The following is a 12,172-nucleotide window of genomic DNA, read 5'->3' on the forward strand; positions in this document are numbered from 1 at the left end:
GCGCAATCCTCTCGTCTTCTTCTCTTTTATATTAAACTTAGAAACATGTATTTCTTTTAAAGAAGATGATAAAGCTTAATGGTTATATCATTTTATTTTATATACTAATCTTCATACTTGGGAATTATTAAGTATATTTTGCTAGAATTATCTTTGGAAGGCTTTCTGGAGACAGCAGATATTCTACAAGAACAACTACAAAACTCTTTTTTCCCTAAATTAAAAAAAAAAGTATTACGTTAGTTCCTTCCATTTTTGACGTTATTCTTAGTTCATGATATATTTTTTTTAAACACAGTTTGATCTGGAATTGTCTGCACTGAAAAAAGGACTGCATCATTATAAGAGGTTGTTACCGAACCCAAGGAAAAAACTTCAGTATTGCATACTATTTTAGCTCAATTTGGGTATTATTATGGTGTTTTTAACTAGCTAGAATTTTTGGAGTGTTGCAAATTAGATAAACTCCCACCCCTCCACCACCACCTCCTTAAAGGTACTAAATTTTACACTAGAGCATAAAATCCCGTGTTTGGGATTTCATTTGCCTATTTTCTTTCCTCTCACTTCTTCATCCTGGAATTGTCAATAGTTGAATGTAGACCACACAGAAAACGCCTCAACCGATTTTTTTAAATGACAAAAAAAAAAAAAAAACCCTTGAAAGAATATGGGGACGGGGGGAGTGAATCAATGCCATTTCTGACTGTAACTCTTAAAATTTGATAAGTACCCAACCAGCCTGGAAGAGGTGCTTTACAGGGCCAGAAATAAAGTTCTAAATCACGACTGCAGGTGCTTTCCAGAGACCAAATCCAACAGCTTGGTTGGGCACTTGGGGAAACTGAGGCTGGAAAAACCGGGAGGGGCGGGGCGGCAAATGCCTGAATTGATTCCCCGCCCCCCCTTTCATAAAATGACTGCTTCGATCCATGGAAAACACTTCTCCTGGGCACCTCCTGTGTGGAGGGCACTGCCAGGATGCCGACTTCAAGAGGGCCGTGCTCTTTCCACTCTAACCCCCGGCCTTCCCGGATCGGCGCCCTGGATGTGATCGACACCATGAAGTTGCCCCATAATCCTCTCTGGCAACATAGGATGTAAAATTTGATCAGCTCATTGGATGAAGCCGACAAGTCTCAAAAATGTGTGAAAAGGGGGCCAAGCAGTAGGCAAGCGCCGCGTTGAGGTAGCGCTCCAGCCGGCCCCCCTCCGAGTTCCCAGTGCGGCAGCCGCGGCGGAGCGGGGGTTGGGACCCGGCTGCGGGGCCGCGGCGGCGGCGGGGAGGCCGCGGCGCCCTGGGCGGGGGTGGGGGGGGCGCAGGAGCGCACCGCGGGGCCGGAAGGGGGCAGCGAGGCGGCGCCGGCGGCTGCGGAGTTATCTCCACGCAGTAGTGAGGACCCGGCCGGGCGGGGCGGGGCGGGGCGTGCACCGGGGCCGCGGGCGGCGCGCCGGAACCGTTGGCCTCAGGGCCCCGCCGCCCGCGCTCCCGCCCGCCGGCGCACGCGGAGGAGGCGGCGGCGGTGTTCGCGGTGGCTGAGGAGGAGACGGCGGCGGCGGCAGCAGCAGCAGCGGCGGCGGCGGCGGTCGCAGAAGGAGGAGGGGAGCTCGGAGCCGGAGGTGAGGTGGAGAAGCCAGAGGAGGCTGAGGAGGAGGTGGAGGTGGAGGAGAGGAGCGGCCAGAAGGAGGAGGATGGAGGAGCAGCCGAAGGAGGGCGAGGCCGAGGTCGCGGAGCATTGGTTCTCTAAGTGGGAGCGCCAGTGCCTGGCCGAGGTGGAGCAGGAAGAGGAGCTGCCCCCGGATCTGCAGGAGGAGGCGGCCCCCGAGACGGCGGGGCTCAAGAGCGAGCAGCAGAAGCTGTGGCACCTCTTCCAGACCTCAGCCACCGCCGTGGCCCAGCTCTACAAGGATGCGGGGTGCCAACAGCCAGGACTCTCCATGTGGGACCCCTTCCAGAATGCAGCCATGGCCGTGACCAGCCTCTACAAAGAGAGCGGGCATGCCCACCAACGAAGTTTTGACCTGGGCATCCAGGTGGGCCACCAGCGTCGCATCAAAGATGTGCTGGAATGGGTGAAGAAGGGCCGGAGCATCATCCTTCGCGAAGATCTGATCAGTTTCCTGTGTGGCAAGGTGCCCCCGGCGCCCCCACCGCCGCCTCGTACCCCGAGGATGCCCGCGAAGCCGGCCTCAGAAGCCCCCAGCCAGGCCGCCGCCACCGAATCGGGCTCGTCGGTGGACGTCGACCTGCAGCCGTTCCACGAGGCCATCGCCCTTCACGGCCTCAGCGGCGCCATGGCCAGCATTAGCGTGCAATCTGGCGCGCCCGGCTCCCCGCCTCAAGCCAGCGAGGTCGCCGGCGCTGGCCGCCGAAGAAGTAGCTTCCTCGAGGATGACTTGAGCCCGATCGACTGTGAAGAACTGGCCCTCTGCCTGGACAGTGGGGGGTCCCGCAAGCGCACCTCGGCCGAGTGTGGTGATGGCGACACGGACTCCCCAACCCACAAGCGCAACCGAATGGCCTAAACCGGTCTGAACTGCCTCGTGGGTCGCCAGCTGCCATTTTGCCGGGCCATCAACTTGCTCGTCAAAAGGGTCCTCCAGACGATCTCTTCTCTAAGTTAAACAAAGATTTCTATCAGTTTGCCACAAAAAAACCCCCAAAACAAAAACAAACAACAACAACAAACTTTAAAAGTATTCCGGAAGAGGCTTCCTATGACTCTGACTTTCCCAGAATTATAATACTAGCAGAATACAAGTACCATGTAGTAGTTAGCAAGACCATTTAATGCAGAAGTATCCGGTCAAGCGGGAGCCTGGTTTATCTTGTTCACAGTTATATTCCATAGCATCTAGCGCAGTTGCTGGTGCTTAATAAATGTTTGTTGAATGAATAAATGTGACTTTATTTAAAAGTCTTAGAAGGACTAACAGGTGTTTGCTTGGGTATGGGATAGTCTTATCCTTTATTGTTTGGTTAATTGTTTGCTTTAACTGTTTTTGTTTTCTTCCTTCTAGTTCAGTTACCTTTTATCAGAATGCAAAACTTGACATCTTTGTGAAATCTGGAACATTCCGTTTTGGCTCCACGTACCATGAACCTGATTTCTAGATAGAAACTGTGCAAGGTGTACCTATGAGGTTGTGAGTTTTCTTTCTTAAAATAGTCATTTTGGTGATTATGTGATGAGGTAAAGTGCTATGATGGTTGGACAGGTAATAAGTTGCTATTGAGTCAATTTAACGCCCTTTTTAGGAAAGTTAAGCCAACAGTTGAGAGCCTGAGGTCAAAGATGGCATTCCTGGTGGCTTGGTGGTATTCCTTTTTCTTAGGGATATCAAATGTCCCTTTTTCTGAGGTTAAATCGTTTTGGTGATCTCTGTTTTGAAGTGGAAGACAAAGTAGAATGAGTTTCTGGGTTTTATTTAAGGGTATGTGTGTGTGAAGTCACTTCAGTGGTGTCCAAGTCTGTGCCACACTATGGACTATAACCCACCAGGCTTCTCTGTCCATGGGATTCTCCAGGCAAGAATATTGGAGTGAGTTGCCATGCTCTCCTCCAGGGAATCTTCCTGACCCAGGGATAGAACCTGCATCTGCTGCATTGCAGGCAGATTCTTTACTGCTAAGCCACCGGGGAAGCCCCATGTAAGGTTATATTGTTGTTGTTTAGTTGCTAAGGCATGTCTGACTATTTGTGACTCCATGGCCTGCCAGACTCCTCTGGGAGCCTGTCCATGGGATTTCCCAGGCAAGAATACTGGAGTGGGTAGCCATTTCCTTTCCCAGGAGATCTATTTGACCCAAGGATTGAACCCAGGTCTCCTGCATGACAGGTAGATTCTTCTCCACTGAGCCATCAGAGAAGCCCCATTTAAGGGTATAGCATGATCTAATTAAAAGAGCATACACTTTGTGTCAAAAAATCAACAGTAGAATGGTAGTCCCACAGATACACTGTGTGATTTTGGGCAAATCATTTAATGTCTTTTGGCCTCAGTTTTTCATCTGTAAAATGGAACTATGTGTCTCCTAAAGTCATTGTGACGGTAAGATAAAGCCCGTATTTCAAGTATCTAGCACAATGCTTGGTACCTAAAGCATTAATGTTCTCGCTTCTCTATAAATACAAATCAGTAAAATGTTAAAATCCACTATATTTTGCAAAAGGCCAAAAAAAATAGATTGGTTTAGAAATCAGGAAAAAACAGAATCTCTGTGTTTGAGATGGAAACTACTGTTTCATAGGTAAAACATGCCTAAATATCCCAGATCTTGTATTAATTATAAGTGTGTTTAACATGTGAGTACTCAGGGTCATCACTGTGGATTTTAGGGCTGGCTTGTAGTTCCTAAAGTTGCCTGAGAGATGCACCTTGCAACTGGTACAATAGTCAAAGATCTACTTCCTCTGGCCTGGAAGACTATGAGAAGGTGGGTAAAGATGGAGAGGATTTGAAAGTGAGAGTCTTAGTGATACATAAAAGGCCAAAGTGGTTCTGAATAAGGGTGAGGTGGAGTAGAGGTGATGAAACGGTAGACTGGGTGGGATGGGGATGGAGGAGTTGGGAGTGAGGTTATGGAATGGGTGGGGGAAAGTTAAAATGTACAAATCTTCCCCAGGCTCTCCCCAAACCAGTGCACAAAATAGTATATATAGATGTGTAATACCTTGCCTTTAGGTGAATATCAAAGTTTTTGTTTCATTAGTGTGGCCTTTGAAATAGATTTGTAATCGACTAGTGCATTGAAATAATACAACAAAATAAGGTGAATTCCCTAGTAGAATTAAAAACTTGCTATTGAGGCACTTTGCAAATACAGACTGAGGCACCATGCTAGGCCCTGAGAAGGGATGTTTAAAAAACAAAAATATCCTGACCCTCAAAAAGCACATCCTGGCTTGAAAGATAATATAGTCCAGCATGCTAAGTCACTTCAGTTGTGTCTGACTCTGTGCGACCCTATGGACTGTAGCCTGCCAGGCTCCTCTGTCCATGGGATTCTCCAGGCAAGAATACTGGAGTGGGTTGTCACGCCCTCCTCCAGGGGATCTGCCCGACCCAGGGTTTGAACCCACGTCTCTTACATCTCCTGCATTGGCAGATGGGTTCTTTATCATTAGTGCCACCTGGGAAGCCAAAATACAGTCCAGAAAGTATTTCTAATTGTATGCAAAGAACCAAAGGTCTCTGCAGAAAAACAGAGGCCTGCCTTGCCCAGCGGGTCACAGCTTGTGGAGGAGGTGGCATTTAAACAGGTGCCCAGAAGAACAGGTAGGAAGGGAGGGCTCAGGTAATCCTAGCAGGGGAAGAATATAACAAAGTTTGGGAAGGAGAAAAACAGTAAACTGTGTTCAGAGGATCATAGGTGCTGGGTATGTAGAGGCAGGGGGAGATAGGGGCCAAAGTGCAGAGGGTCTCAAATGCCTGGCTCAGTGCTTTAGCTTCTGTCCTAGGGCAGGGTGATACCACTCAATATGTGCTTTGGGAAGATTGGTCCAGCAGTGAGACACTGGAGCTCGTGGTAACCAGACTATTCCCGTGGGATGCTCTTTCCTGCGGAAGTTGCCATTTGGTTAACCAGGATTGTGGAGATGTTTGACTTGACAGGGCTTTCTCTGGGAAGCCTTTGCTCACTTAGAACCTCCCACACTTCAGACCATAGCAGGTAGGAAGCACCTTCCGTGTGTGTTCTGCACTGCTTCTAGGCTGAGGAAGCCTTCAGTTCCAGCTGCAGAATCTCTTGATGGGCTAGTCTTAAAGAAACAAAACAGCCCTGCCTTTTATCATTCTTCTGCTTCTTGTGTTGGAGAGCCCTCCTGCAGGAAATCACTGGGGCATTTGGGGCTACAAGGCTGGCTGAGCCACCACAGCAGTTTTAACAGGTAGGTTTAGAGAGTTGCAAGAGGGCATGTTAGTACGAGGGCAGGGACCTCATTTGTCTTGTTTCCTTCTGTAACCCCCAGAGCTTAGCAGTGCCTGATCCATGGGCACACAATGAATATTCATTTAATTGGTGGATGAGTAAGCCCTCATCCAGACCCAGTTACAGCTATTCTGCTATCTTTCTCTTGTGTATCTACTGCCCAGGAAAGGCACCTGAAGCTCATGCTCTTAATTTCTAGATGATTCTCCCCTGCAGCCTTTTCCTGACTGTTTGATTCAGCATTTTGCAAAGTGTGGTCAGTTCCATGACCACCTCCCTTGAGAATCCACTGAGTTGCTTCTGAAGCTGGCCACTTCAGAAGCCCCCTCCAGGTGAATTACAGTCTCAGTGGGAGGGTCCCGGAAGTGACCTCCTTTCAGGAGGAGGCGTCGGTGGTCATGGTGCACAGTGAAGTCTGAAACTCCAGTGACCCCACTGTGAGATTTGTGATTGATTCCAGGGGCTCATTTTAAATTATTATTGCTGGTGAACCTTGTGTCCCAGCTTGAAGTGAATCTCCTCATTTGTACGTATTATCTTCATCATGACTTTGCATATTGCACACATTTTTCTTCTAGGAGCACAGTTGAGAAGATGGAGGAAAAACGTTATTAACTGATGTTTCCTCATTTGGTCCTTTCATAGGAGACTGAGAGAAGGCTCTGATTTCCTAACCTTTAGCTGAGTATTTTATTCATTAGACCACTGCTTCTTAATCAAAATTACAAACAGGAAACATTGCACTTAGATTACTTTGCCTTTTGTGAACTGATGATGGAGTAGAGGTCAGGGGAGGATTCGTTGTTAGTTAATCAGGAGGTTTAGGGACCTCTTCCAGTAGTATATGCATACTTTCTTTCCTCTGTTGTGTTTGTTTGGGGGAAGCTGTTGGAGTTATGCATTCAGGGAATATAAGTCACCCCTTGCCACCACCACTGCACTCTAGCCACCAGCCAACCTGGACCACTTAAAGTTTCCTAAACTTTTTATCATCTCTGGACTCTGGAATCCTTCCCAAATTTAGATCAAGAGGGACCTTAAAGATCATCTTGGGCAGGGTTAACGATATTCAGTTTACAAATGGGACAACTGACCTCACCAGGGAGGGCCACAGTGACTTATTGGTAAGACTGCTACCCCCTAGCTGGTTCCAGTCCGTTGCTCGCTTCACTGGACCTTCCTCAGTTATATTGTATTTGGCCTTTTAATTAATATGTTGATGATCAAGTGAAACTAGGAAACTTGTGTTGTTGTGAAGCCTCTCTGGCCTGGCAAGCATACTTTCTTTCCTCTGTTGTGTTTGTTTGGGGGAAGCTGTTGGAGTTATGCATTCAGGGAATATAAGTCACCCCTTGCCACCACCACTGCACTCTAGCCACCAGCCAACCTGGACCACTTAAAGTTTCCTAAACTTTATAATCTCTGGACTCTGGGTCAGTTTTCCTTATTGCTTCCTTGGCCTCTGATGCCCTGCCCTAAATTCCTTTTTGTCTACTTCATTCCAGCTCAGTCTTCAAAGCTCACCTCACGCATTACCTTTTTATTTTTTCGGGTATCTTCCTTGCCCTTCCAAGTTATGATTAAATGCCTTATCCCGGAGTTCCCACTTAGGACTTAACACTGTGTTTGTTAGTTTGTCTTCACCCCAGGAGACCATAAAACACCAAGTTCATTCCCAGTTCAGTTGCACAGTCGTGTCTCTTTGTGACTCCATGGACTGCAGCACGCCAGGGTTCCCTGTCTATCACCAACTCCCAGAGTTTACTCAAACTCATGTCCATTGAGTTGGTGATGCCATCTAACCATCTCATCCTCTGTCATCCCCTTCTCCTCCTGCCTTCAATCTTTCCCAGCATCAGGGTCTTTTCTAATGAGTCAGTTCTTCGCATCAGGTGGCCAAAGTATTGATTGGAGTTTCAGCTTCAGCATCAGTCCTTCCAATGAATATTCAGGGTTAATTTCCTTCAGGATTGACTGGTTGGATCTCCTTGCAGTCCAAGGGACTCCTAGGGGTCTTCTCCAGCACCACAGTTCAAAAGCATCAGTTCTCCACTGCTCAGCTTTCTTTATGGTTCAACTCTCACAGCCATATGTGACTACTGGAAAAACAGTAGCTTTAACTAGATGGACTTTTCTCAGCAAAGTTATGTCTCTGCTTTTTAGTATGCAGAAAGTTAAAGAGAACTTAAAATGTTCACCCCAAGAGGGTCTCTTCTGTAGCAGGTGGGTAAGAATCTGCATTACTGCACATATACACTGAAAAGGCATATTCAGCATTACACTATACTTTTATTTTTTTAATGAACGAATTACTTTTGTCATAGAATTACATTGTGGGAAGAATAGCTCAAAGCAAAACTTTGGAGGAGTGGTTTTAATCAGGTATTAAATGTGCTTCCCCGAAGAAGTGTAGCATATAAAAAGTTATCAGTGTCCTTTCTTGCTCGTAAATATGATTGTACTGTCTCAGGCTTCAGTGGCAAGCACACAAGATCCTGGCTTAGGTCTTGACCTTCCTAATAACTGACCTTGAACAAGTCAGCCCTTTATTTTTTTTTGCTTGATATGAAATAAAGGAGTTGGTTTTATTAGATAATCTATAAGGTCTACACAAACTCTGGCACTTTCTGGTCTCTGGTTTAATTGGCACTGGTAGTGATGACCTTCTTTCTGTGATAGTCTCATTTCAATGATCTAGTGTCTGAACAGCTGAGCTCTGTGAGTTCCTTAAAATCAGGACTGCCATGTTGACACAATTCCAAGCTTCACTCACTGGGTGGTAATGGCCTGGCCACTTGTAAGATGGGAATGTAGCGGCTTACCTCTCTCTCTCTTTTTGTTCCATCTTCCTTAGGAGGTCAAGAAGTTAAAACAATATTGAATGTTTAAGGGGTATATTAGAGTCAAATACCCCCTTAGTTGGGCAGTTTCCTTTCTTAAAAATAGCAGGTCGAGCAGGAGGATGTTTCAAAGAGAGATGAGTTCATAGACTCGTTGGACTATTAATAAAGGGGCACCTGGAAGTCCATTGAGTCCACATGGCTCCAACTCTGGCAAGAACAGAAATAGAAACCGTCCTGAATGCATGAGCTGCTCTCCTCATCTTCAGGAGCTGCCAGGCAGGCCTTTCTGAAAACAACCCCACATTCCGCTGACTACAGCCGTGTGCTTGCCCTCCTGTCTAATTGCCGGCAAGCTGGCTCACCACATCAGTGAAATAAGCCTTCTTGCCGTGGTTAAGCTTTCATCTCTAAACCTGGGCTTTGGACATTTCAACTACCATTTTCTCACCTTTTTCTTGTCTTCCCCCCGCCCCCCGCACAGCCTCTTTGTTGGATAGAATCCTTTGTGTTTCTAGGATTCCTAGTACACTGCCCCAAACCCTTACATATGGCACATATTATATAGTGTGTCTTGCATTTCCTCTCGTATCCCTAGTAGAGACCCTGGCTGCAAATTTCTCATTCTTCCCTTCTTGAAGTCCCAGGCTTTCTTGACATCAGTACCCAATTTTGTGTTTAAGTGTAGCTATCTAAAATTGGAAACTTCTGGGAAAGTTGGGAGAAATGTTAGATGATTAAGAAACTCATGTGCCACACCACGTGGGAGCCTCTCGAATACAACCTTGGTGGTCATGACCCCGGTCGGAGAGGGAAGCCTGTGATGTCACCCCTTCCCCGAGTCCCAGTTTCACGGATAGTATCTCTGAATGGAATTGTCTGAGGGAGATTGTTTCTTGTGAAAAGTTCACATGATGAAGTTTGAAGAGCTTGTTTCACTCGGAGCCCAGCAGGACAGAGTGGTTTGGAATGCAGCATTCAGTGTGTTCTGTTTGGCTGAAAGCTGTCACAGGGAACAAGTACTTAGTAAACAGCATGAACAAGGATTTGAACTAGAAAACGAGAAGGGCCTTGACAATATTGTAATAGTGGCTTGTCTCCTCAAAAACTGCTCAATGGTACACAAGGAGGTGATAAAGAAGGCTAGGAAAATACATAAATAGATTTGGGTTTCATTCAAAACAGCCCAGTGTGAGAGTGCCCTAATATGGGTAGAGTTTGACCAGGAGTTCCTGGACCACTGTGATCATCTTCACATTACTATATCTGATCAGACTGTTGCCTTTTCTAAGGCAATAGTCACAGACTAAGTCTGTGCCCACAGGGTGAACACACAACCTATTGAAAACAGATTGATCATCAACTGCATATAGTCTGTTTTCACAGTGCCAAATGCCTGGGTTGAATGTTTTTCTCTTTGTATTTCACTGAATTAACTGAATAGACCTGTTGATATTGGTTTGGGCTTTTCATGTTTTAAGTGGAATTATGTGCAATTTAACAGGGCTATTCTGTCAGTATTTACATTCCCTTTGCTTGAAAATCGGTTTTTCCCATTTCTCTCCTTTTTATTGAGGTATAATTGACAAATAAAATTATAAGATAGTTTAAAATGTACAACATGATGATTTGAGGTATGTGTACATTGTGAAAGGGTTCCTCCCACCTAGTTAATGAGTTCTTCCTAGTTCTTAAAGTCTCTTTTTAATACTCCAATTTCAGGTGCTATCTGTGCCTGATACACAGAGCCCAGATCTTTATGGATGATAAAATTTAACTACCACAGGTGTGGGCAGTAGTTGGAGGCTCATTTATGATGCTGTCCCCAGGGCCCATGCCACAGGTGCTCGCCTACCTTAGGTGAAACATGAGGATAAGAAGGTACTTATTCCAATGAAGATTACGCTTATGCCTAATTCTGCCCTAAAGCAGCTAGTGCTCTAGCAGGCATCTAGTAGTTGCTATATAAAGGGCTAAGAAAGCACAGTATCCACCCTAAACACATGTTAATAGACTCACTGGAGAGCTTTAGGGTTGTGTATGGACATACCCTGGTTCATTGACTTCAGTTTAAAAAAAGATCAAATCCAATTAGACAGCCTCTTCCAAATTCAGTTCAATTCAACAAACAATTGTTAGGATACAAGCCCCGTGCTACCTCATGCAAAGCTTTTGGATTTTATTTTACCTTTCTGCTTTGTTGTCGCATCATGTCAGCACGAGTTGATAAATATTGAGGTTTCATTGTTTAGGAAGTTCAACAATGCCTTTTCTTCTTTACTTGTAACTCTTGAAAAATTTTATAAGTCTCTTCTCTGCTTGGAAGGCATTTATCTGGAACATCGACTACTAGCTTGGATACAGACTCAGATACATTGAAGATGAAAATGTAGTTTTGTATTAAATGTAGTCTTTGTGTCATAGTCCTTTGATTTGGAGGGTCATGTTAGTTTCAAGAGGAGATGGTGGAAATGCTAGTTATTAGCATTTGGATTGTTTCAAGGATAGATTTTTTTTTGAGGGGGTCCAATTTTAGTGCTGTTCAATGGAAATATAATGCAAGCCACATATGTAATTCTCGATTTTCTAGTATCCACATTTAAAAAGGTAAATTAACTTTAATGATATATTTTATTTAACCTAATATATTGAAAATATTTTCATTTCAACATGTAATCAATATAAAAATTACTAATGAGATATCTTATTTTTAGAATCTTGTACTAAGTCTTTGAAATCCGTTGTGTGTTTTATATCTACAGTATACCTTGGTTCAGTCTCCATACATCACGTGGTCAGATAGGCACATGTGGCTAGTGGCTCTAGTATTGGACAGTGCCATCCTAGATGGACTTAAGCTACAGTTGGGATGGGGACTTATGATAATTCAAGGACACTGTCCTCCCTTGAGGGGTTTAACAGTACGGCTATACTCAGCTCCATCCAGAATGAGAATTCCTGCTCTCAGATCCGAGATCATTGACCACTTTTCTTCAGTAACAGTGATTATGATTCTTATGCTATATACTGATTTTTCTATTTTTCTAAAAATATGCCTATAGTCAGCTGTAATTCTATGGACTTTTCCCCTTCATCACAGGATTTGATAAGGAGGGAAAGACCTTAAAGCCTGAAGTAGACAGGGCACAGAAAAAAGGAAAATACTTAATAGTAAATGCATAGTTTTTATTCCCTTTAACAGTCAGCAGTGCTTGTTGAGCAACTACTATGTGTAAGGCAGTGTGCTTGATGCTATGAAGGATTATATTGCTGACATGAGCTTAGATTATACTCTTGTGAGTGAGACAGTGAAGTGAAAGTGTTAGTTGCTCATCTGTGTCCGACTCTGCGACCCCATGGACTATAGCCTGCCAGGCTCCTCTGTCCATGGGATTCTCCA

At 45.2% G+C, this 12,172-nt stretch overlaps 1 protein-coding gene across 1 annotated transcript; it reads left to right on the forward strand.

The window, feature by feature from the left end:
- The first annotated feature begins 1,641 nt into the window (after positions 1–1,641).
- On the forward strand, positions 1,642–2,833 carry LOC102183580 (UPF0472 protein C16orf72). Its single transcript, XM_005700450.3, has one exon. The coding sequence runs from the start codon at positions 1,693–1,695 to the stop codon at positions 2,524–2,526; it is 834 nt and encodes a 277-aa protein (XP_005700507.2). The 5' UTR covers positions 1,642–1,692; the 3' UTR covers positions 2,527–2,833.
- Positions 2,834–12,172: the final 9,339 nt, after the last annotated feature.

Source organism: Capra hircus (assembly GCF_001704415.2).
Source record: "Capra hircus breed San Clemente chromosome X unlocalized genomic scaffold, ASM170441v1, whole genome shotgun sequence".
Classification (NCBI taxonomy): Eukaryota; Metazoa; Chordata; class Mammalia; order Artiodactyla; family Bovidae; genus Capra; species Capra hircus.

Bases quoted from the DNA above. Each gene is read 5' to 3' on its own strand.
- LOC102183580 (XM_005700450.3), top strand. From the start codon at position 1,693: ATGGAGGAGCAGCCGAAGGAGGGCGAGGCCGAGGTCGCGGAGCATTGG.